This window comes from Trichosurus vulpecula, chromosome 4 (genome assembly GCF_011100635.1).
Source record: "Trichosurus vulpecula isolate mTriVul1 chromosome 4, mTriVul1.pri, whole genome shotgun sequence".
In the NCBI taxonomy this organism is placed as follows: domain Eukaryota; kingdom Metazoa; phylum Chordata; class Mammalia; order Diprotodontia; family Phalangeridae; genus Trichosurus; species Trichosurus vulpecula.
In genome coordinates this window covers 152,136,944-152,163,276 of record NC_050576.1, presented here as the reverse complement: position 1 = coordinate 152,163,276, position 26,333 = coordinate 152,136,944, and the positions used below count along the sequence as shown (strand labels likewise).

Sequence of the window (26,333 nt, the reverse complement as noted above, 5' to 3'; positions counted from 1 at the left end):
GGAAGTTGATTGTTTTTGGCTTCCGCCTTTTCTTGTACTCTCGCGAGATCAGTTTCCGTTTCCGACGTCTGATTCAAAACATTGAGATCCTGCTGTTGGAGTACAGAGGTCGGGGGTTGCTCTGTGAGTTTGCTTCTTTTGCGGTTTTCTCCGCTCCTCCCCCCCCACCCCCAGGTCCCTGCCTGCTCTCGCGGCCGGGATGGAAGAGGACTTTGTGCTGGCCCTGAAGCTGCAGGAGGAGTGGAACACGGAGGTCCCCGCGTTCGTTCCGCCGCCGAACGAGCCCAAGTCGCTGGTGGATGAAGCTTGGGAGCTCGTAGACCCCAACCCGGATCCCCGAGCGCTGTTCGTGCAGTTCAACGAGCTGTATTTCTGGGGGCGGCTGGAGGCGGTGGAGGTGAAGTGGAGCTTTCGAATGACGCTGTAAGTAAATCCCCTGCTCTGCCCGGGGACTGGGGGAGGGGGACTCTAAACTCCCAGGCTGCAACTGCGGCCCCGCGGCTCCTGGCGCGGAACCGTCCTTTCACATAGTCTGTGGTGAGACCAACTCGGAACTCAAGTAAAGGCCTAGCCCAGGGGTGGGGAACCTGCAGCCTAGCCCAGGGTTCTGTGATGCTCTGACCCGTAAGGTGGGGTCTCTGCTTCACCAGACAAGTTCTTTTTGACATTCATTGAGATAATATTCCAGCTTGTTAAAGTACAGCATGTAAACCCAGGGGCCTCAAATGGGAATATCCCAGAATGAGTTCCTCAGTTTGTGACCAAAGTCCTTCTGGTGGTTGTGCTGGGTGAGATGTCAAGAGAGATGCTGAGGCAGAAGGTTGTTTGGTGCTCTCTCTAGAAAGATGACTATTTGAAGGGCCCCCGATAGCCTTTAAAAAGAGACAGAGCTTGGTAATTTAAGTAGTTTTTAAGTTCTTTTAAGGATTTTCCTGTCCTCATTTTACCTTATAATCATCTGGAAGGGAGCTAATTTTGAGGAATAGAAAGTGTCCTTTTCCTTCTCCCTCCTCCCCCCTCCCCCCCCCCCAAAAGACTAGCTAACCGGAGTGCCTTTGTACTGCTAATGGCCATTTACGTAATTGTTGCTGGAAGCCTAAGCCTTTTTTACTTTGTTTTGGATCTTTAAGGCCTGTTGTGTAACTCTTTTATCTTGATGGATTTCTAAGTTGAGTTGTGGGAATGTTAATTCAGCTGAAATTCCTTTTGAGCTTCCTGTTGTAATTTAAGAAAAATGCTAAGAAGTATTATAAAAAAAAAATCTCTGTGAGAATTGTAGCCGGGACTGTGAGGAGGGATTTGAATCAGGATGATCAATTAGGAAGGAGGCCTAAGTGAGAAGTGATGAAAGTAGTTGCTGTAGAAACATCTGGTGGGATCAAGGCTGTGGAAGGAGAAACGGGTTTGGCAACTGATTCATTATGTGGTGAGTGAGGAGATGAGGATAACATCAAGGTTATGAACCTGGACAATTGTAAGAATGGTGGTACCTTTGGCAGAGATATGGAAGTTTGGAAGCGGAGTGGATTTAAGGGACAAATAATGAGTTGTGTTTTAGGCATGTTGAATTTGAGGTATCTCAGGATGTCCAGTAGTCACTTGGTCATGTGGAGTTGAAGCTCCAGGGAGACACTTGGGCAGGATCTCTACATCTTCGAGTCATCTGCAGAGTTGGTAGTTAAACCTTTGAGAGCTGAGGAGGTAACCAAGAAAGAATGTGTAGAGAGAAAAGAGAGGTCAAGGAGACCCACAGTTAGGAAGCATAATTTAGATGATCAATTAGTATGAGAACGAGAAGGAGCTGTTGTACCCCTAGGGAGAACCAGGACAAAGTAGGGTCACAGAAACACAGAGGGGAGAGAGCATCCAGAAAGTGCCCTTTTATGTGAGAAAAATTTTCCCATTCTATTTTTCCTGTCTTCCTCCTCCCAGTGTATACCCCTTTCTCACCACTACCCACCTGTTTTTTTTAATCATCCCAGCATATTGGATGAATTACCCTAATAATGGTAAAGTTCTTAGGAGTCACGTTTATCATCTTCCCATATAGGAATGTAAACAGTTTAACTTTATTGTGCCCTTTATGATCATTCTTTAATGTTTACCATTTTATTCTTCTCTTGAGTCTTGTGTGTGAATGTCAGATTTTTCTATTTATCCCTATTATTTTCATCAGGAATGCTTGAAAGCCCTCTATTTCATTAAATATCCATTTTTTTTCCACTTGAAGGATTAAACTCAGTGTTGCTGGGTGTAATCTTGGTTGTAATCCTAGCTCTTTTGCCTTCTAGGATGTCATATTCCAAGCCCTCCTCTTTAAAATGGAAGCTACTAAATCTTGTGTGATCACAGCTGTTTCCATGGTTTTTCAATAGTTTCTTTCTGGTTGCTTGAAGTATTTTCACTTTGTCCTGGCAGCTCAGGAATTTGGCTATACTATTCCTGGGAGTTTTCATTTTGGGATTTTTTTTAGGAGATGATCAGTAGATTCTTTCAGGGAAGATATCAGTGATATCTTCAGGGCAGTTTTTCTTAATAATTTCTTGAAATTTGATGTCTAGATCCCTTTTTTGATGATGACTTTCATGTAGTCCAGTAATTCTAAAATTCTCTCTCCTCAGTCGACTTTCCAGGTCTTTATTTTTCCAGTGAGAGAGTTTATATTTTTATAAAAAAATTATATTTTATTATTTTCATTCTTTTGACTTTGTTTCTTGATGTCTTATAGAGTCCTTAGCTTCCACTTGCCCAATTCTAATTTCTAAGGAATGATTTTCTTCAGTGAGCTTTTATACCTCTTTTTCCATTTGACAAATTATGCTTTCTAAGGAGTTCTTTTCTTCAGTGAATCTTTGTGCTTCTTTAACCATTAGGCCAATTCTGTTTTTTGAGGCATCTTTAGTATTTTTTGTGCCTCTTTTACCAAGGTGTTACTTCTCTTTTCATAATTTTCTTGCATCACTCTCATTTCTTTTCCCAATTTTTCCTCTACCACTTGTATCTCTTTCCTTAATGCTTTCATAACTTACTGTTGGGCTTGGGTCCAATTAGCATTTTTTTTAAAACTTTGCTTTGCAGCTGTTGTATTCTGAGATTGTGTCTTGATCTTCTCTGCCACCGTAGTAGCCTTTATACGTCTCAAGCTTTAGGCTTTTTGTGCTGCTATTTTCAGAACTAGTTTTGGGGTTTTGCAAGTTGTCAGTGCGCCCAAAGGTGATGTGATCCATGATGAGGTGTGGTTACTGTTGTCCTGGTCTTTTTACCCAGGAAAGGTCCCTGCCGCCTTGCAGAGTGCCCCTGGAGACACTGCTATATCAGTACCTACTGCTTATGCTTACACTGTCTGCTCTGTATTCTGAGCCAGCTCCCACCACAGTGTCAACTTCTTAAATTGTCTTAGGCCAGAAAAACGTGTCACTCCGACCTTTTGTTAGCCTCTCCAAAGTTTGAGTTGAGTTATTTTTAAAGTTGTTTGGAGGGGAATGTTGGGAGAGTTCATTTGGGTGGCACTTTCTAATTCACTATCTTGCATGTTTGTTTTTCCTTTTAAGATGTTTCTTGTGATGAACAGGTTGTAGGGTTTTATTTTCTTATCAGTTCTGCCTCTCTTGTTTTATTGAATTGTCTAATTCATTTATATCTAAGGTTATGAAAATTAGGTTTTTGTTTTACTCCATTTCTGTATATTTCTTTATTTTGAAATATTTTGTTCTCTTTTTAAGTTCTCTTAAGTTAGGACCCTGTCCATAGGTTTAATTTTGCTGAAGCCATTTTTATGTAACCCTTTCTCTTCAAAATGATAGTCCTAAAGCACAGGTCTGACCATCTCACTTTACTATTTAAGAAGTTTCTGTTGCCCCTTATTGCCACCATTATAAAATACAGACTCCTTTTTTCATCAGTTAAAATTCTTCACTGTCTGATTGAAGCTTGTCTTTCCAGGCTGATTACATATTAGGCCTTTTCATGAGTTCTCTGTCACAGTTAGAGTGACCTACTTGCCTTTCCCCATCTATCCTCATCCCTTTACCATCTGATCCTGGACTCTGCTTCCGGGGGCTTGGGGCTTGGTAGATGAGCTTTCACCTTATTTGGGGGACAAGGGCCTAAGCAAACCTTCACTGCACTCTCCCTCACCTTGTCTTTATCCTTTAGATAAAGGACTTGAGGGCAAAGGACTGTCTTTGCTTGTATTTGTATCCCCAGGACTTAGCACTATGCCTAGCTTGAGTAAATTCTGATTAAGTAAATTCATGATATTCCTTCTCCTGTCTTTGACTCTTTTTCTCAGTCTCAGCTGTCTCCCATCTTTGGTGTCTCTTCATCTCTGCCTCTTAGAACACCTAGCTCCCTCCAAGGCTCTCAGCTCAAGTACCACCTTTAATAATAAATCTCAAATTACTTTGTATTTATTTTGTGTACATTTCTGTGTACATGTTGCTTCCCTCCAGTAGAATATAAGCTCCTTGAGAAGAACAGACTTTTGGGGGGGCTGTATTCCCACCCATACAGTTCCTGGCTAATATAATAATCACTTAAATAATGCTTAATTTACTCACTCTAGAACCAGAATGGGACTTTGTAGGACCAGGAAATATTGCCCTATTTTTTCTTTCATGGGTTACCGTGGCAAGGAATCTATCACCAAATGGCTAACCTACTGGAGAGGAATAAATGCAGACCTAGGCTTCTCAGAAAGCTGACATCAGCAGTCTATTCCCTCCACTATGCTGGAACCCTTTCTGTCACAGTAGAAATTGTCACTGTTTGTGCTTCACTCACACAGACTTGAAGAACCTAGGGTTGCCTGCCTGCTACAATGCGGCCTTGAGTAGAACTTTATGATAAAAAGCTACTGTGAATTCAGGAATGAAAATTTATGTTTCAGTAATCACAAAAACAGCCACATAAATTTGAAATAGTAATATAACATATATATGAGACATTAATTCCACAAAAGAAATGTTTGTTTATGAGCTTGAGGACAATTTACAGTAAGTCTATGGCCCCTGGTTGGGAACTATTTGTCTTCACCAGTTCCTTTTACAGGTAAAGAAGCTAAGGCCAAAGAAAGCAAATTCTGCTTCCTGCCTTGTAGCCCAGCCTTTAAAAAAATAATATATGTTTATCTTATTTGTGCTGGCTGTCTTTTTAGACTATGATGTTTCCTTTGAAGGAACCATATCTTTACACATTCAAAGGGGGAAAAAAACTAAAATCATAATTTCAACTCTCTTATTTAGACCTCATGTGCGTTTAGATTTTTTTTATTGTCTTTTGAAGCTTTACCTTTTAATAGGCCCCCAAATTTCAGTGGCTTTAAAAACGATTAGTTCTTGCACTCAGCAGAAATTTGTCCTAATTTTTTTTTTAATTTAATATATTTAGTTTTCAGCATTGATTTTCACAAGAGTTTGAATTACAATTTTTCTCCCCATTTCTACCCTCCCTCCCACTACAAGATGGCGTATATTCTGGTTGCCCTGTTCCCCAGTCAGCCCTCCCTTCTGTCACCCCACTCCCCTCCCATCTCCTTTTCCCTTCCTTTCTTGTAGGGCAAGATAAATTTCTACGCCCCATTGCCTGTGTATCTTATTTTCTAGTTGCATGCAAAAACTTTTTTTTTTTTTGAACATCTGTTTTTAAAACTTTGAGTTCCAAATTCTCTCCCCTCTTCCCTTCCCACCCACCCTCCCTAAGAAGTCAAGCAATTCAACATAGGCCGCATGTGTATCATTATGTATAACCCTTCCACAATACTCGTGTTGTGAAAGACTCACTATATTTTGCTCCTTCCTAACCTATCCCCCTTTATTGAATTTTCTCCCTTGACCCTGTCCCCTTTTGAAAGTGTTTGTTTTTGATTACTTCCACCCCCATCTGCCCTCCCTTCTATCATCCACCCTTTTTTATCTTCTTCCTCCTTTTTTCCTGTGGAGTAAGATACCCAATTGAGTATGTATGGTATTCCCTCCTCAGGTCAAATCTGATGAGAGCAAGATTCACTCATTCCCCCTCACTTGACTTCTCTTCTCTTCCTACAGAACTGCTTTTTCTTGCCACTTTTATGCAAGATAATTTACCCCATTCTGTCTCTCCCTATCTCCCTCTCTCAATATATTCCTCTCTCATCCCTTAATTTTATTTTATTTCTTTTAGATATCTTCCCTTCATCTTCACCTTACCCTGTGCTGGCTCTCTCCCTCTCTCTCTCTGTGTCTCTCTACACATACATATATACATACCTACACACTCACATATACATATATACATAAACATATATATATATATATATATGCATATTCCCTTCAGCTACCCTAATACTGAGGTCTCATGAATCATACACACCATCTTTCCATGTAGGAATGTGAACAACACAGTTCAACTTTAGTATGTCCCTTGCAGTTTCTTTTTCTTGATTACCTTTTCATGCTTCTCTTGATTCTTGTGTTTGAAAGTCAAATTTTCTATTCAGTTCTGGTCTTTTCACTGAGAAAGCTTGAAAGTCCTATATTTTATTGAAAATCCATATTTTGCCTTGGAACATGATACTCAGTTTTGCTGGGTAGGTGATTCTTGGTTTTAATCCTAGCTCCATTGACCTCCGGAATATCGCATTCCAAGCCCTTCGATCTCTTAATGTAGAAGCTGCCAGATCTTGGGTTATTCTGATTGGGTTTCCACAATACTCAAATTGTTTCTTTCTGGCTGCTTGAAGTATTTTCTCCTTGATCTGGGAGCTCTGGAATTTGGCGACAATATTCCTAGTACATTTCTTTTTGGGATCTATTTGAGGAGGCGATCGATGGATTCTTTCAATTTCTATTTTGCCCTGTGGCTCTAGAATATCAGGGCAGTTCTCCTTGATAATTTCTTGAAAGATGATATCTAGGCTCTTTTTTTGATCATGGCTTTCAGGTAGTCCAATAATTTTAAAATTATCTCTCCTGGATCTATTTTCCAGGTCAGTGGTTTTTCCAATGAGATATTTTACATTGTCTTCCATTTTTTCATTCCTTTGGTTCTGTTTTATAATATCTTGATTTCTCCTAAAGTCACTAGCTTCCACTTGCTCCAATCTAATTTTTAAGGTAGTATTTTTTTCAGTAGTCTTTTGGATCTCCTTTTCCATTTGGCTAATTCTGCCTTTCAAGGCATTCTTCTCATTGGCTTTTTGGAGCGCTTTTGCCATTTGAGTTAGTCTGTTTTTTAAGGTGTTGTTTTCTTCAGTGTATTTTTCAGTATTTTTTTGGGTCTCCTTTAGCAAGTCATTGTCTTGTTTTTCATGGTTTTCTTGCATCTTTCTCGTTTCTCTTACCAATTTTTCCTCTACTTCTCTAACTTGCTTTTCCAAATCCTTTTTGAGCTCTTCCATGGCCTGAGACCATGGAGGCTTTTGTTGTAGGCTCTTTGACTTTGTTGACTTCTTCTGGCTGTATGTTTTGGTCTTCTTTGTCACCAAAGAAGGATTCCATAGTCTGAGACTGAATCTGGGTGCGTTTTTGCTGCCTGGCCATGTTCCCAGCCAACTAACCTGACCCTTGAGTTTTTTAGTGGGGTATGACTGCTTGTAGAGTTAAGAGAACTATGTTCCAAGCTTGGGGGGATGCACCAGCTCTGCCACACCAGCACTCCTCCTTCCCCAAGAATCCCCAACCCAAACTGGACTTAGATCTTCAGCAGGCTGTGCACTCCTGCCCTGATCTGCTACTTAATTCCTCCCACCAGGTGGGCCTGGGGCAGAAACAACAGCAGCTGTAGTTCTGTAGCTGCTCCCCCCCCCCCCCCCCCCCCCCCCCCCCCCGCCGGGGCGGTAGCTAAGTGCTTTTCTCACTAACCTTCTCTGTTGTCTTTGGTGTTTGTGGGTTGACAAGTCTGGTAACTGCTGCAGCTGACTGATTTAGGGCGCTAGGGCACGCTCCGCTCGGCTCCTGGTCTGATTGGTCCATGCCACCCACACTGGGCTCTGCTCCCAGTTCCGTGGGGGATAGACCTCACCTAGAGACCATCCAGGCTGTCCTGGGCTGGAGCCCTGCTTCCCTCTGCTGTTTTGTGGGTTCTGCAGTTCTAGAATTGGTTCAGAGCCATTTTTTATAGGTTTTTGGAGGGACTCAGCGGGGAGCTCACGCTAGTCCCTGCTTTCCAGCCGCCATCTTGGCTCCGCACCCAATTTGTCCTCATTTAATATAGTCTTCTTCATCCTTTCCAGGAAGAAGAGAGTTATAGTAGGTGAGGAAATAGCAGAACATGACTTGATTCTCTGTGATAGTAATAGAGGGTAGAGAGCAGGGCAGCAGTCATTCTCAATCTGGGGTAGACAGAAACCAATTTTGAAATCCCACTTCCTTCCCATCTTAGTAGACAGTCAATGCTAAAGGATGGGTGAGGGAACAGAAACTGGTGTTTGTAGTAAGTGGTGACCCCATGGGTTTCCTCAGTCCTATGTGAAACCAAGAATCTATTATCAACTAGTGTCTGTTCAGCTATCACTCTGCTAACAAGAGCCAAGTAATAACTGGCATTTACCTAGCATTGTAAGATCTATAAGGCCCTTTATATAACCATTCCATTGGAGCCTCACAACAACTTTGTGAGGTTTGTACTACATGTATTATTATTATTCGAGTTTTGCAGCTGATGCCACTGAGAGGCTGCATGATTTATTTCTCTGTCCCAAATGGAGTTTTTGTTCAATTTTTTCCCATCTCCAGGTCCAACATTCTATCCACTATGCAACACTACCTCTCTGGAAGTAACAGAATCAGGAAGAGTATTTAATTGGAGGAGAAAAAGAATCACAAAACACATTAGAAATAATTTTTCAATCTTCTAGCTAGCACAGCATCCTGCAGAAATTCAGAATTTCACCTGCCATCTATCTAGCCCTATCTGACTGTCCAAGTGATAAGATGTAGAACTAGAAAGGACCTTTAGATAATCTAGCCCAACCCCCTCATTTTATAGAAACTAAAGTTCGGAAGGACAGGATAATGCCCAGGTCACACAGGTAATAAGTAGCCACAATTCAAACCTGAGTCCTTTGACTACAAATTCATTTCTTTTCTTATTGACCCATAATGCCAGTCATGAAAATTTTTATAAAATGAGTCATTTCCTATATTACTGTTTTCCCACAGACTTGATTATAGGGTCTGGGTGAGCAACACAAGATGCCCATCTTTAGCTTTTGCAGTTTAGCTCTCCTGACAGAATCATCCAAACCTAGGATAAAGGTGCAAACAACTAAGAATAGATTTGGTATATTTTCTTAAGAAGCCTTGTATTCCAGAGATGTCTGTATGTGACAAAAAAATTTTGTTTCTTTTCTATTTATATTTTTGTGAATTTCTGGTAAGTATAACTAAAACTTGGATGTTGCATTTTTTACTTGTCTTTTTTAGATGTGCTGGAGTTTGCAAGTATGAGGGAAAAGGTGGAATGTGTTCCATCTGCCTCAGTGAACCTCTTTTAAAATTGAGACCAAGAAAAGATCTTGTAGAGGTGGGTATTCACAAATAAATCCTGACTCTTTTCTTAGTAATTAGATATTCGAACTAGAAGGAACTTTGGAGATAGAGTTTTATTTCCTCATTTTACAGATGAGTGTCTTAGGAGGGCCTCAGCAGCTGTCCTAAACATAGGTAGCAGATTGGTTTAAATGAGTAACCCAATACAAGAGGTATAAAAGAAAGTTATTTAGCTTTTAAGGATATAATTGTCAAATTCAAGGCAAGTATATATTGATAGGGCTGGTTCTGTTTTTACACAAGTTTGTTGAGCACTGACCCTCCCCCAGTCATCTTTTCTCTCTCAGAAGCATTATTAAAAAGCTGACTGGTACAGCCAGCATGAGAGAACTCCCCTCATTTGAGGAGGCCTAAGAATTCCTACTCTCCACTTGTTTTGATCCCCAGGTGCTAGATACTTGTTATCCTGAGGGTCATTCTGGCAATTGTCAAAATAGGACCCTGTTTGTTGCTTAAAGAAGCATGTCTTCCTCCTCCCCAGCTTTATTTAGTTATTTAATTCTCCCTAACTCCCAACCCCACCCCCACCCCCAAATTTTGTACTTGGCAAATAGCATTTCCACGTACACCAAAGAATAGAACAAAGAGGATTACACAAGAAATGGTGAATCTCTTTACATACGGCTTGCGTTTGAGCTGTCTGGTTGGTTACTCAGCTTGCAGGGTAGATCTGCTTTGGAATGCAGAAGACTTCTTACATTGTAGTGATTGTTTTAAATGGCTCAACACTTGTGCTGTAAGATTATGCTATTATAAACTTCAAATGAGTTAGGCTGACACAAAATTTTGTAGAGTTCATCCCTGAAGATTTTTACTTTGGGGAGCATTTTGCAATTAGGGGCATCTTCTACACTTGCCCCAACAACTCAGGTGTCTGCATCCTGTCTCCCCTCTCTCATTATTCCTCTTCCTAATCAAATTGCAACCATCTGCTTGTTCATGAGGCTGAGGATCCCTAATGGCAACAGAGCAGAATTAGGTCAGTTTGGCTCCACTTTTAAATGTTAAGTACTTGTACTACTTCTTCCAAGATGAAAAATGTATGTACTGTCCTAATTACACTAACAACAGCTTGAAGATGATTTAGACAAAAACCAGCAATATTTTTTTCCAAAATGGAGAATATCTATATACATAGACCCAGACCACTTTAAAAGTCAGAGTGACCTTGTAGATTATCTAGTTCAACTCCTGTATTTTTCAGTTGAAAAACTAAATAACATGTTTGAAAGTAAGAAGTGGTTGGGTTTTCATCATAAGTAATAAGGGAGAGTTTTCAATTGATAAAGTAGGAAGATAGTGACCTCAAGTAAACCTTTGCAGTTGGGCAGAATGGAGAATGTTAAAAACAGAAGCGGGTAGTAGCGAAAAAATAATCAAACATAGAGCTTCCTCTTTAAAAGACAAGCTAAATCATAGGCAATAGAAAAACAGGAAACTCAGCAGTATTCTGCTGAGTCAGCTGAAGGTTGAGTTTAACAAAATTTTCTCTTTAAAATGCTAGCAGAAATAAATCTTACGGATTACACTATGATGAGCTCAGTACTGTCAAAGAAGCTACATGTTCAATATAGCAGATTATAAAAATGAAGTTTCTTAGGATAGTGCTTTGGTCTTTAAGGACTATGAATTTATTGGTATAAATGCTCCTTTCACCTTAGTGAAGACAGTATTTATGCATGTTTGGACCAAAAAAAAAAAAGGACATAGTGTGTTGGTTTTCCTTGTGAGGACAAGCCTTTTCATGCTTAGCTAGGCCAGCCCCCAAATAACGGAAATACTTTCTGTCCCTGATTCCCATACTTTTCTGGCTTGGTTAGATCTGCGTGGTCTTTGAGACCCCGAGATCACTCATGCACCAGAGACTGGATTTGGAGCAGGGTGAAAGTCATGAACCATATTGAATAAATATTAAGTCAATTGACTTGAAATCTAGAAATGTCTGTGTGTGTGTTTGTGTGTGTATGTGTGTGTGTGTTTAAAAATAAATTTAACATGATTAACAGGATACTGACAAAGCCTTATTTACTTTGAAAGTTTAGAGTGAATCTCAAATTTGTGACCTATTAATATTAAATAAGGTTTGTTTTTTATGTGTTTGCATAACAACCCGATAAAAAATTTTGCTTGGCATTTATATAGTTGATGAATAGTTTTTCCACTATACACATCTCAATGCCTTCACATGGACTTTCACCAACATGTGGAATGCCCTTCCTCCTCACCTCTACCTCTTAGAATACCTAGTACACCTCAAAGCTCAGCTCAGCTATAAGGCTTTTCTTCTCTCCAACTGCAAAGGCCTTCCCACCCACCCCCCGCCAATTATTGCATGTAGTCAGTATCCCTTTTATTCATATTTTTTTCTATGTACTTGTCTCCCTGATAGAAGCTCCTTGAGAGAAGAAACTTTGATTTTTTTTCTTTGTGTCCCCAATACCTGGCTTATAGTTGGTACTTAATAAATGCTTGTTGATTGATAATATAGAAGCTCATAATATTAATAGAAATTATAGCAATAACAATTCTAAATAAAAGTCTAGTAGCCACAACACCTCTCAGAATTGACATTGACATAAACTTGAGAAATTTTGAAAAGTACACTATTATAAGACTTCATTAATCTTATTTAAGCTGGTTTATTTATAAATTAAGACATATTTAAAATGAGTAAATATATTCCAACATGCAAGGTAACTAGTTGAAGGAAGGAAAGATACCAAAGATATGGGGGAAAAAAATCTCAACCTTATTTCTACCGCCAAAAAGATGACCTATATATCTATTCCCATCTGTACAAAATTTTTTGGTTGGATTTCTATACACAAATTGAAGGCATACTCAGTAGAGGTGTATTAGTAGAGAACAAGAAGTGCAAGTGATTTTCAACAAAAGATCATGTCTACTATCTCACCATTGACTAAAAGATGTAAAGCATATAAGATCCCATTTTGCTGCTTGTTTATCAATTATAGAAAAACATTTAACTTAGTATAACAAATGCTATCTTACAATTTCTTTTATAACAAGTTGTCTCCTATCCATATATCAAGAACATTCAGTGTTCTTTGAAAAGTTTTAAGAATAGAAATAGCACTATTCAATTACCCTCTGATAGTAAATATCAGGCAAGGTTTAAAGCAGGGAGATGTGTGCTCAACAAAATTATTCACCATAGTGATGAGATCTAGTGTAGAGCCCTAGACAAGGAGGGATTCCCTCTAAATGGTGAGACCTTCCAGATGCCCCTGCTTGTAGATGAAATGTTAGTGATCACATCAAACCCCAAGACATTACAGAGTTACCTCTTTGAAGAGATCTATAATTGCTTAAAGGAGTTTATCCTGTTCATCCACACATGGAGAATCAAATAAATGAGAAATGCCTGTTACTCAGATTTCAACAAGTATCTCAATGATCACCCAATAGAGCTTGTCCAACAGTATGTGCATCTGGGACAGACAGTATATAGATGGAATATAAACTGAGCCCAGAATTGAAAAGAGGGTGGAGAATGGGGTTGGATTGCTTTTAGGAAATTACGGAGCCCTTTTATTGACCTCAGGTTTCCCATAAAAGCACAAGCCTGCTTTTTCTATACAAACATCTTATTGGTGGTGGTGTGTGGCAGTGAGATGTGGAATATCATTGGCTCATAAGAACTAAAAATGAATGTCACTTACAGGGCAGTGGAAAGGGTAGGGGCATGGGGGGTGTGAGCAGGCTGCAGCATATGACCAGTCAGGAATTCTAGAGAAGAACAGGAGTAAGAGATGTCATCAAAGAATGATGTGACAGAGAGAATATGGGCAGGTCATGGATAGCTAGCTTGCTGTACTGGGATGTCCACAATGTCAGGAGAAAGCAAAGACCTCTAGCATGTTGGGGTACCATATGAATATTCAGTAAATACACATAGTGATGTAAGAGTGTTAGGGCTTTTGTAAATTTTGTTTTCCCTCTGCTTACTACCTTCCCTCCCTTCCTCCAAAAAAATTAAAAAAAAAACAAAGTATAAGCATCACCTTCGTTTAACAATGTAATTTTCCTGCATTTTTCTCATAAAGGTTAAGTTGGTTTGCTTTTATCCTTTTTCAGACTCTGTTACATGAAATGATACATGCATATTTATTTGTCACTAATAATGATAAAGATCGGGAAGGTCACGGCCCAGAGTTTTGTAAACATATGCATCGCATCAATCGCCTGACTGGAGCGAATATAACAGTAAGTACACCTGTAATGACAATTTAAATTTGAAGGTCTTTCCCACCCATTTATAGGCCATATGACCTGCTTACATCACAGGAAGCTTAAGTCACATGTGGTGGGAGGAGCTTGCTGAGAGGAAAAGGAAAGGGTGTCACAGGAAATGTGAGAGAGCAGTTAGAGCTGTGGGAAAGAGCAGATGTGTACTGTGCTGTGAGTGTGTCTGTGGAAAGGGGGGAGGGGTGGAAGGTTATGGGATGGTGAGGCTCCATACTGTGATATTGTGTTATAAGTTCCTTGCTGTTATGATAAAGTGGGCTCACTGGTTTGGGAAGTTGATTGCTGCTTGGATGGGCTTATTGGTTATGGGATTTGGTCCTCTGGTGTCTGAATAAATGTTTTACTTCTACCTTCTTTATGAAGAGTCTCTCATATTTTGCCATACAGAACTACATAGGCATATTCACAGTTATTGTTGATGTTGTGTTTAGTGCTTTGCTAATACAACACCACACTTAGGAAATTCTCTGTATTTATTTAGACATCTCATTAATTTTAATAAAATTTAAGGAGCTAGGTAGAGGGAGATGTTCTCTTCTATTTATAGACCAAAAAATTGAGTCATAGAGAAGTTGTGATTTGTCCAGGACCATGCAGTTGAATCAGTGGCAAAGCCAGAAATATGTCCCAGGACTTCTGTCTTCCATTACCAGATGAATGCTATATATTTTACTGCACACAGTTTTCTTCATGGAATAAACACACATAAACTAGAGACAAGCTTCAACTCTGCTGTGATTCAGATAAGTTAGGCTGGTATAATTTTACTGCTAGCATCACAAGCAGAACTTATTTTGTCCTGGTATAACTCTGGAGGTCTTCAGCTGATTAGTCCTGACTGAGCCAAATATCCATGAAGAAACACGCAAACACATACACACTCACACACCTTATGAAAATAATGTAGGAAGAATTCTAAAGCAAATGCAGCAAACTGCTACCACTGTTTCATCTCCCAGCCTTTTCTGCTTCCTCTTGGCACTAAATATCTGATCCTTTGATCCATCCTTTCTTTGATGATTAATTTGTAAAAGCTCTGAGCAAGGTACTAAAAGAGAAAACAGTCCTGAGCTCTCCTCCACCAAAATCTTTACTTTCTTCTTAAGTTCCACCATGCTTAGTGCAGTGTGAATTAAACTAATGCTTGCTGAGTGAATGAAATTTGCTTTTGAGGGGCTGAATGGTTGCAGTGTTTGAGTGGGCAGGAATAAGGGACCAAGAACAGAGATTGCTGCAAAACAGAGAGTTTTTAAAAATTCTGATTTCCTCCCCACCGGTAGCTTATCATTGATCAAAAAGTAGGGAATTAGTTATTCCAAGCAAAATCACAAACAACTGGACATGTTTTTTTCATTCCTACTCCCACTGTCTTATTACATGGAAAGGAGCAGAAAGAACATTTACTTACTGTAGAAAATTGTGTACTACAATGATTTCTTCATTAGAAGCATTTAGTCACTCCAAACCTTTTGCTAGAATAGTATTTTTTACGGTGTGATTTTACCTCTGATAGTATAGCATCCAATTTAGTATCAAGTCAGCCTTGCTTATTTTGATGGTACATGAGCTTTTCTTACCTTAGGTTTTGATAATTTTCCATTTGACTGCTGAAAGCGATAGAATTCAAAGGTATTTATATTATATTTCAAACTGCACTCCATGACAGCAGAGAAGATTGTGTTCTAATCCAAACTTTGTTTTTATTTCCTATCCCAAACACCCAACACAATAACATGATATATGTTTGTTGAATTTGTTGTTGAATTGAATGATTCAAATTTCACATTTCCTTAAATTTATTCAGCTCAGAAAGGATTAAATTAGTTTCCTCTGTTTATGATTAAAATTCATCTTTTGGTAGAAGTTAAACTTTCATGCTTTCTGTCCAAAATTAGAACCTTGCAGAAGCCCAGGGGAAACTAAGAAGGTGAATTATTAGCTTTAGTATTTTAGAGTTGAAAGGAACGTAGATGTTACTTAGTTTAGTTTTTCTCATTTTACAGAAGAAGATGAAGAAACTGACACTTGGAGAGGTGAAATATTATCAGGCCAGCATCATGGGCTGTGGGAGTGTCAGCACTACATAGAACCTGGGTTTTCTGGCTCTTTCCATCATACTATGCTGCCCTCTAGTTTCTAATATAATTTTCTGAAGCACAGCAGGGTTGCCCATTTTAACTGATTTTGCAAAGTTGTTATTGTTAACAGAATGAAGAAATGCTGTAATGTTTTCTTTTAATGCAGATATACCACAATTTTCATGATGAAGTGGATGTATATCGTCAACATTGGTGGCGTTGCAATGGGCCCTGCCAGAACAGAAAACCATACTATGGTTATGTGAAACGGGCATTGAACAGAGCACCCTCAGCTAAGGACTTTTGGTGGGCTGAGCATCAGAGCACTTGTGGAGGCACATACGTAAAGGTCAAAGAACCAGAGGGCTATTCAAAAACAGGCAAGAAAATGACAGATCTAGAAAAGCAGCCAAACTCTGGGACAGAAAGTAAAGATAAAGGTACCCTGACTTACATTTTTCTGCCTTTTCTCCATGGCATGAGAATAATAGCTACCATTTATATAACACTTTAAGGTTTGCAAAACTCTTTACCTGTGTTGTCTCATTTGATTCTCACAACACCATGAGGTAGGTGTGCTTTCCCCATATTGCAGATGAAGAAACTGAGGCCCTGAGGCAGGATTTGAGTTCAGATCTACCTGATTCCAAATCTAACACTGTACTGTGCCCCCTGCCTCTATGTTGTAGAGTTAGTACCTTTCATATTATTAGTTGGTATTCAAGTAGCTCTTAGCTTAATTTTAATATGAATTTGGATAGGAAAATATTTTAAACTTCTGATAGAAGATTCTAGTTTTCATGAAATCATGTTAGAGGAATCTGGATTTCAGTTTACTCATGTGAGCAAAAAAACGTGAAAATATCTCCCCTTTATATTTGCTTTGGGTCTCCTTCCCTATCATGCCTTTCATTGAATAGTACTCACAATTATGAGGAAACAGAAAGCAAAAAGATTATCAAAATAAAAGTAGTAATTCAAATAGCAGTGCTACACTATGATGCCTAACCTATACCCTACCTGTTATCATTTAGATTGTGCCCAAATGATTTCTGTTGGTGTTTAGGGGGTCTTGCCTTTGTTTGTATCCACATCACTAGTGCCTGGCATGTGGTGAAACTTTAGTAAATGCTTGATGACTTACTGTTTGTCTTAGGTGGAAAAGACAGGTAAAGCATTTATTAAACACTTGCTATTTATTAGGCACTGTACTAAGTGTTGGGCGAGCAAATACAGACAAACAAGACAGTCCCTGCCCTCAAGGAACTTAGATTCTAATGAGGAGGAACACCTCTTAAAGAGGAGCTAAAAAGTAAGGGGTGGCATGAAAGAGGGGAGGCATCATGTTTTGGAACTGATGGCTAGAAAATGAGATGGAGGCATGATTCCATGGAAGACAGGGCCCTAGCTCAGTAATAAGAGCCCAGAGTGGTTCCCATAGCTATCCAGATTTCCAATGAGGTTGAAGATGGCATAGCTTGGAACTGGTGGCATGCATTTACTAGTAATTTCATCTCGTATAATTTTATTCTCTATTTTGATTTTATTTTCTATTAATATTTATCTTTTAAGGAAGTAACATGCTATTCTAGCAGTCACCATGCAGTGGGTGATCATCAGTCAGATTATTCCTCTCTGACAGGGATGCGTCTCTCCTTATGAGGGACATCTTTGATCTCTGAAAAATTTTGGCTGGAAAATTTTGAGAACTAATATGATGTTGGACAGTCTGGGTTTGAGTCCCGGCTCAGCCACTTAGTAGCTGGGTGGCTTCTCTAAGTCACTCATTCCAAAGGCTCTATTTCAGGGGCGGGGAACCTGCAGCCTCAAGGCCATATATGCGCCTCTAGTGTGTGTCCTTTTAACCGAGTCCAAGTTTTACAGAACAAATCCTTTTATTAAGGGGATGTGTTCTGTGAAATTTGGATTCAGTCAAAGGGCTGAACCCAAGGACCTAGAAGGCCAGATGTGGCCTCAAGGCTGCAGGTTCCCCACTCCTGCTCTATTTCCTCATCTATAAAATGGAAACATTAATATCTGCCCTGCCTTACTCACAAAATCAAATGAGGTGATATATGGAAACTGTTTTGTACCAAAAAAATGCCTTATATATGTAAGTTGTTTACGATAATATTTCTCAAATTGGAAATAAGCAAAAGAGCTTGTAGAACACCAGATATCTATGAAGAAACCATGCGTCCTATTTGTGAATGGTCAGTGCCTCTACATAGAGGTGTAGGAAATGATTTAGCACAGTCATGAGACTTCAAGGTATAATAATTTTACTGCTGTACTTTTGCCAAAATTCAATGTAAGTATGCCTCCATCTAACATCAGTAACTAGTTTGTAAAACACACATTAGGTGAAATAACATTACAGGGAAAACTTCATCCATAGGATCCTAAGTCTAGTGCCAGAAGGTTAGAATCTTCCCCTTTGCAGGGTATCTTCCATCCACTCTGTATAAATCTAATACGTGCCTGTTTATGTATTGTCTACTCTGTTAGAATAGAAACTCTTTGAAGGCAGGGACCATTTTTGCCTTTCTTTGGACCCCTAGCACAATGCTTGCACATCGTAAGTACTCAATAAATGCCTGTTGGTTGATTGGAAGGGAGCTGAGAGGCCATCCAGTCTAACACTCTCAATTCACAGATGAGGGACCTGAGATCCAGGATGATGAAGCGTCTTGCCCAAGGTCATAAAGAGTAATGGTCAAAGGCAGGATTTGAACCCAGGTTCTTTGCCTTCGAAGTCATTGCTTTTTCCACTGTACCGCATTGCCTCCTTAGTTTATTAGGAGCCACATGATAAATATGAGAGCATTGTGGGCAACCAAAATGCACACTACAAAAGCTTAAATTCAGTTTTTACAGATGCCTTACTTTGACTTTATGATAGTAATACTGACCTCCCCTTGCTCTGTGCCAGAAGGCTCTTCTGGCAGACAGAGGAGTGACTGCAGAAGGGCATTGCCCTGCCTACCTCAGCCCCTTGGGGCCCATGATGTGCCAGAGCCACAAGGCTTATAGATTCTTATAGGGCTGTGCTGATCCTACGCACATTTTTTTTTTCCTTCAGTGGCTCACTATAGCCCTCTTGAAGAGAAGGCAGTGACTTAGAGGATAGGGTGGCCCACAAACTCCACTTCACTGCCCTAGCCCTAAGCTTCTGACTAGCACTAATATGAAAGACTTTAAATCAGGCTTTTCTCTGCTATTCAGGATGGAGGAAGAACTATATTTCTGGAATTTACTTTTTCTTTGAAGATTTGCTATGCCATGGAAGTACTTAGATAGAATATATAAAAGATGTTTTTTGCAAATAATATATAGGATTTGTATATAGCATCTCTATTTCCTATATAGAAATTACTGTGTTTCTTTTTTTCTTGATGCTTTCTAGCCGTCTGTCTTTTTCCTTCAGTTTAATTTTGATCATGGTGGATTTCTATCTTAATTCCGCAGAGAATTAGATCCTAAAGAATGGGAAATTTTTAAAAACCTTAACCCTAAAAAACTGCTTCTGAAGAAACTCATCTTTCCTCCATGAGCAGCTTCTTATTGTATAGCTGCACTTCCTTATCACAGTATGTATAGCTTCTACATTCTGAAGTGTCCTTTTGCGTAGGTGAGTTAGCTTAAGGGTATTCCTGGCTCCAAGGGAATAGAAAAATCTCACCATTAATGACATTCTTTTGCAGGTAAACCAAAGGAAAGGGGGAGCCAGCCGTTGACTCCTTTCAGTGGAAAAGGCTATCTCCTGGGAGGAACAAGCAGTACATCATCACTTGGGAAACTCAGCAGCCCACATGCCATTAATAAAACCCAAGAACTGCCTGATCAGAACTATCCACTGGTTGCCGCAAGACCTAATCATAAAACTGATTTGAAGTCAAATCCATCTCAAGGAATTAACAGCTCTGAAGATAAATTACCAAATAAGAGACCCAAAATCGAAAACAAAACTGCTTTTGCCAATTTTTTTATCAAGAAAGAGCAAACGAACAGCATATATACAAGTGGTAGTAGCTCAAAACACAGTTCATTCCTTGTCACCTCATCTCAGAATTCCAGCAGTTTAATTAGTCACAAAAAAGCAGTGAGCTGCCCTGTTTGCCAGACCCAAGTTTTGGAGACAGAAATTAATGAACACTTGGATTCCTGCCTTAAGTGAGAAACCATTGCCAAAGCCAAGAGCTGCAAATGTCTTTGGGAAAGTAATTTGTCTTAATTCTGTAGCAAAAATTAGTTCATAAGTGTATCCTGCCAAATATTCAGGAAGTTAAAGTGTTGTAAGTAATAAGGAAATATGTATATGTTTAGATGGATTATAAAGTTGAGAGGGCTCTTTCTGTGAGCTCCAAAGTTGATAATGTATTTTTCTGGTTATCACAATTTGGACAAATACTGGTTGTATATAGATATGCCAGAAGTCTTTAAATAATTTTGAAACACCCTGTAAAGTGGTGCTAAATTTATATGTTTTACATGGCACAGTTTACAGTTTTTTAACTGAGTTTTAGTTTTGCAATTTTAAGACTTATGAATAAAAAGGATTTCCAGATACTGTATTTTGAGATAATGACTTGTTTTTCAGACATTTAAATCTATTGTCTCTATATCTTCATCAAAACTATGCCATTTCAAAGTTGAAATGCACAGATATCCCCACATCTCTGTAATATAAAACTGAGATGAAATCAATTTCATCTCAGGGAATTAACAACTCTAAAGATAAAATTACCAAATAAGAGGCCCAGAGCCAAGCTATAACGTTGAGATGCCACTCGAAGAGTGAGAATGGTTTTCAGAGTTGCAAACATAAGGGACAAAACCAAGTTTAAAGCACTTTTTTGAACATACAGCTATAACTAACCTTCAAGCATGAAACATATATCTCAGTAGGGTTTTTTTTAAAACATTCTAGTTCTTCACCTTTAATATTTTGTGAAGACTTAGAGCAAGATGAGTAGATTTCAGGCGTAATTGAGGTTCAAAGATAGTAAACTGGCTAAATTGCAGTTGCCACATTGTAAAGTACGCTGGAGTTACATGTGCGTAACAAGGGATGGATCCGTACGTACCCACGGTAGATAATCATGCAGACATAATGGTTGGTATAACCTTTAAAGCAGAAGTTTTTGAAGTATAGTGTACAGTTTTATCAATTTGCTTTAAGAAAAATGTTCTAAGTTGTAATGAGACAATGATAATTTTCTAATTCAGTTTACCTTTTATTTGAGAATAAACTGGGTAGACTGATAGACTGGGTATAATTTGAAAAACTGTACTATTTATGGAGAAATGTTGCTGTTCTGATATGAATGTTAGAATCCATGAGTATGTCAGTCTCCACAAAAGTCCTAATTCAAAGCCTCATTGTGATGTGGAGGTGACCCTGAGGTTCTTGAAGGCTTATGCAAGCACAGAACAGAACCTTAACAGGTTCTAGAAGAGGCATGTAGGTAGTACACCAGATAGTGCTGCACCTAGAGTCAGGAAGACCTGAATTCAAATCTGGCCTCAAATACTAGCTTTGCAATTCTGAGCAAGTCATATAACAGTCCTGTGCCTCAGTTTCCTCACCAGTAAAATAATAATAATAGCCCCTAACTCCCAGGCTTATGAGGATTAAATAATAAAGTGCTATGTAAATCTTAAGATGCTACACAAATCTAACTATTCTATAAATGTCATTTATCTTCAGTCACATCTACAGATCTCTCATCTTCCATCTCATTTTCACTCTCAGTCTCTTCAGGCTTTCTGTTTTCAATCTCTCAAGTCTTCCATCTCAATCACCCATCTTCAGTCTTGTTCTCATCCCTCTGTTTGCCATTTAAAGCCCTTCAGACCTGGTTCCAAGCTCCTTTTCCAGTATTAGGCATTACCCCTCTTCACATGCTCTCTGACCCAGCCAAACTGTCTCTCTGATTTCTCACATGACACTCTCCATCTGTTCCTGATGCCTGGCAGGAGAAGCAGCAGAGCATAGTGAATAGAGGTCCAGCCTTGGAACCAGGAAGGCCTGGGTATAAGTACTACCTCTGATACATACTGGCTCTGTGACCCACAGCAAGACTCTGGAGTTGCAAACAAGATGCTGACCTGCATTGTTAGAGGGAGTCCCCTCACCTGCATGTTCTCTGTACCTATGAAAACTTACCCTTCTGTCCCCTCTTCAGTCTCCCTTGTTGGATCGTTATTTATCTCCTGCTTCCTAAAAGTGAGTATCCCTCCAGCTGTTCCTGCATCCTTTCTTGAGTTTATCTGTTGCCACAGATTCATTTCTCATCTCCATGCCTATTGACTTCCAAATCTGTCTCCTGTAATTTCTCTCCTGGGCACTAGGTGGTGCAGTGGATAGAGCACTAGGTCTGGAATCAGGAAGACCTAAGTTTAAATCTGTCCTCAGACACTAGCTTTGTGACCCTGGGCAAGTTAGTCAACCCTGTTTGCCTCAGTTTCCTCATCTGTAAAATGAGTTAGAGAAGGAAATGGCAAACCACTCCAGTATCTTTGCTTAGGAAACCCCAAATGGGGTCACAAAGAGTCAAACATGACACAACTAAACAAATCTCTTGAATTACAGTCCCATATTTCTCACTTGCTGCTGGACATCTCCAGTTGGATGTCTTGTTGATGTTTCAGACTCAGCAGTATTTTCACCTCCCCTACCTGAGCCCTTATACTTCATCGTCCCTCAACTGGACTTTTGTAATAACTTCTTACTTGGTCTCCTTTTAATCCTTTCTCCCTTCATTGTTGTTACATAGTTTTTCAGTCATAGTCAACTCTTTTTGACCCTATTTGGGGTTTTCTTGGCAAAGATACTACAGAGGTTTGTCATTTCCTTCTCTAACTCATTTTACAAATGAAGAAACTGGGGCAAATAGGGTGAAGTGACTCACCCAGGGTCACTTAGCTAGTAAGTTTTTGAGGCCAGATTTGAACTCAGGAGAAGGAGTCTTCCTGACTCCAGACCCAGTGGTCTATCCACTGTGCCACCAAGCTGTCGTCTTCTCCCTCTACTGCATCCTTTAAATAGTTGCTTAAAATAAACTTAATAAATAAACAAAATAACTTGAATAAACTTAAAATAAAGTTACCTCAGTCCTCTAAAACCTTTAAGAATTACCATATTTTCTCAATAATACAATACAAAGTCTTAGCAGTCAAGGTTCACTGCAATCTTTTCCTAACCTATCTTTGTATGGATCTCTCATATCATGCCACTTTTTGTACTCTATGTTCCAGCCCAGCTGGAACACTAGCCCAGTGTTTGTTTTTTTTTTCTAAGTTTCAGGTAATACCTCCTCCTCCAAGTCTTCCTGATTCTCAGATTTCCTTGTATTCTACTTCTCTGTAAACATAATGTATCCTTCCAGGGCTAGAAGGCAGCAAGTGTCAATAGTTGAACCTCTAGCCCCTAATGAGCGCATTGTACAAGGTAGGTGCTTTATAAAAACGAATTGAACTGAGGAGAGTCTCAGAAACCATAAGGAAGTTAGGTGTATTCGCTAGCTTTCGTAAAAAAGTTCATCTACCCTGACAGGTGGTGCTAGCTTCCTGGTGAGCTATTTACTATGAAAAGGTTCCAGTGGTTTCATGTAATTCTTAGATTAAAAACTATGGATCGCTTTTCTTTTAAGCTTTTAGGGATGGAGCTGCAATAAAAATTAAGATTTTGAAACAGCAAATTTTAAAACATGTTTCAGATATTAATGACAGTGAAGAATGGGAAGGAAAAATGATTTAAAATATTTTTAATTAAAAGAAATTAAGCCATTCGTAGTAAATGTTTCACATGTAATTTTATTTAATCTCTTTCCTAGTTACACCTAAATATTATTCCTTTTCAAAGAAGTGTCATTTAAGGGGTACCACCTATATTCTGGCTATTTCAGTATACCAAGATTAATACAGTGTAATTGAGATTCTTGCTGCTTAATATATTCTTTAAAAGCATTCTTACTGTTCTCATAATCTGTTTTTTCCTCTGATCTAGTTTGTATAGTGGCAGTGATAAAGTAATTAACGTAGACATTTTAGATCCATTTTCCAAATGTTATGTAGAAGTTTTAGATCCATTTTCCTATTCCTAAAATATGGAAATTAGCATTAACAGTTTTTTTAAACCACCATACATATATGTAAGCATTTATTAAGCACTTACTACCAGCCAAGCCCTGCTAAACATCAGGGATACCAAGGAGCTTAAATTCCAGTAACGGAAAAACAAGAGCTAGAAGTGTTTTGGAGTGGGAAGTCAGAGATAAGGAGTGACTGCCCTAATACTGCAATCAGTTTACATGCCCCTTCTCCATCCCCCACTCTCACTCCCATCAGAAGCCTAGTGCATCAACCAGTGAAAGACTCACATGAGCCTTAACTTCCTTCTATCAGTGAAATCACAAGTCCTGAACATGTAGTTCAGGATAGTTATGTTTGTTCAGGATATTTGGGGATAGCTGTTCAGGGTATTGTTGAGTCCCATCTCAGGCTTTTGCATACTCGGAAGGTGTTCCTCCATTTCCACCACCAGACATTCACAAGCTTGTCCTTTGGCCTGGAATGCACTCCTTCTTTCTAGGGCAGCCCTGCTGCTCCTTCCTTCAAAGATCAGCTTGAGCACTGTACATGAAACCTTCCATCTCTCCAGCTGCAAGTTTTCTCTCCTCAAATTTCACTAGAGCACTTTGGCTGGATCCTTCCTCAGTCCCCACTCTACCTTGAACTATATTCATGTACAAATCGTATTCCCTGTTTCAGAACTCCTAGAGGGCAGAGTTTGTGGTGGTGGTCTTTTTTTCCTCTTGGTATCCCTAGAGCTTAGTACAGCGGCTTGGACTTAGTTAAATATTTATTGTAATGAATTGTAGATGGAGCATTTCCTGTGAGAAGTTGCAGCAGGTCACTCAAAGAATGGGACCGTCCCGGTGGCTTAATAGAGATGATGAGTAATGCCATTTGAAAAGTCAGCCTCATAAGGTATCACAGAGGGTGACACTCAGCAGCAAAACTGAGTTCTTTCAGGATGTAGTGAGTTGGCATCATTACCGTCTACCTGCGTCATTTAGATGTAGGGTGGGTAGAGGTGACTTACCCATTGCCCTTTCCCCTTACTCCCTAAGGGCTGTATTTTGGGGGGCAGGAACAGGGGCTATAGAAGAGGTTACTCTCAGTAGAGAGAATGCTGGGCCTAGAATCAGGGAGACCTGAGTTCAAATCCAGTCTTATTAACTGTGTGACCTTAGGGAAGCCACTTAACTTCTGCCTGTTTCCGCATCTGCAAAGTGGGGCTAATAATAGGGCCTACTTTCCAGGACTGTTAAGAGGATCAAATGAGATATTTGGAAAGCACTTAGCGCAGTGCCTGGCACATACTAGTCACTATATAAATGTTAATTATTGTTTAAACCAGGTGTGGAAGAACCTTAGTCTCCCTGAAGGAAGCTGGCAGAACTATAAACTAGATCTTCATCGTAAGAAACAAAATTCCCCAATACAGATTTCCCTAACACATTTCCAAGAAAAATAGTATATAAATTGGAAAACCAGGAACTGCTACTTCAATGTAAATATAAGAAAACTAATGACCTGCCTATGATGAAGGTAAAGAAAATGATGAGGTTAGGGAACCGTATGTTTTCAGGGGTGCTCAAGGCCCCAAAATACCGATGCACCAAGTCCTGCTGGATGAATTTGACTCCAGCCTTTTCAGCCAAAAAACAAAGTTTATTAAAGATTCGTCATACTGGGTAGACCCTTAGGGAGCCTAGCATTTGTAACGCTAATGCCAGCGGGCCAGAACAATCTGAGCTGAGCTAGATTGAATCTGAGCGCCTTCATGGAGGCAAGATGGAGCTTATATACAGAAAGATTGTGGGAGGGATTGAGGGGTGGTAAAGTAGTCTGGGGTGAGTAGAGGAGGGGTTTAGGGAGGGTCTTGAGAAGGTGTCTAAGGAAGATCTTGATGGGACTGGGGTGACTAGAGGTCAGACTCCAGGAAACAAGAGAATGCGATTTTGATGGGATCAAGGGTAGGAAGCAGCTGGAAGGGCTAGACCAGGTAGAGATTTGGGCCTAGATAATGAAAGGCTTATGGCCTCAGGCGAAGGCCAGATCAAGTGGGATGATTCAAGAAGAGTTCAAGGGGGTTCCCAGAGAATGTACCCCATCACCTACCTGTAAGTAAGGAGGATTTTGTTATTCTTTTGATTGTAGTTTCAAGGATCCATGGCCATAACGATCTCTAATGGTATTAGATAATATTTCCCAGGCTTATGACTGTAAACATCTCTACCATGCTTACATAGTGAGATATGGGGTGACATAATGTGATACTTACTATGCTTTTCTGAATGATGATATTGTTAAAGTTAACCTGTGAGCTTAATGCTGGCAAGATGCCTTCTTTGTTGCCCTATAAAACACATAAAGTGGGCACCGGTCA

General features: G+C 39.5%; 1 protein-coding gene across 1 annotated transcript; it reads left to right on the top strand.

Moving 5' to 3' along the window:
- Positions 1 to 51: 51 nt before the first annotated feature.
- On the top strand, positions 52 to 20,448 carry SPRTN (SprT-like N-terminal domain). The gene is made up of 5 exons (XM_036753302.1): positions 52 to 423; positions 9,402 to 9,501; positions 13,626 to 13,754; positions 16,041 to 16,314; positions 19,579 to 20,448. The coding sequence occupies exons 1-5, from the start codon at positions 200 to 202 to the stop codon at positions 20,049 to 20,051; spliced, it is 1,200 nt and encodes a 399-aa protein (XP_036609197.1). The 5' UTR covers positions 52 to 199; the 3' UTR covers positions 20,052 to 20,448.
- The last annotated feature ends 5,885 nt before the right edge of the window (positions 20,449 to 26,333 follow it).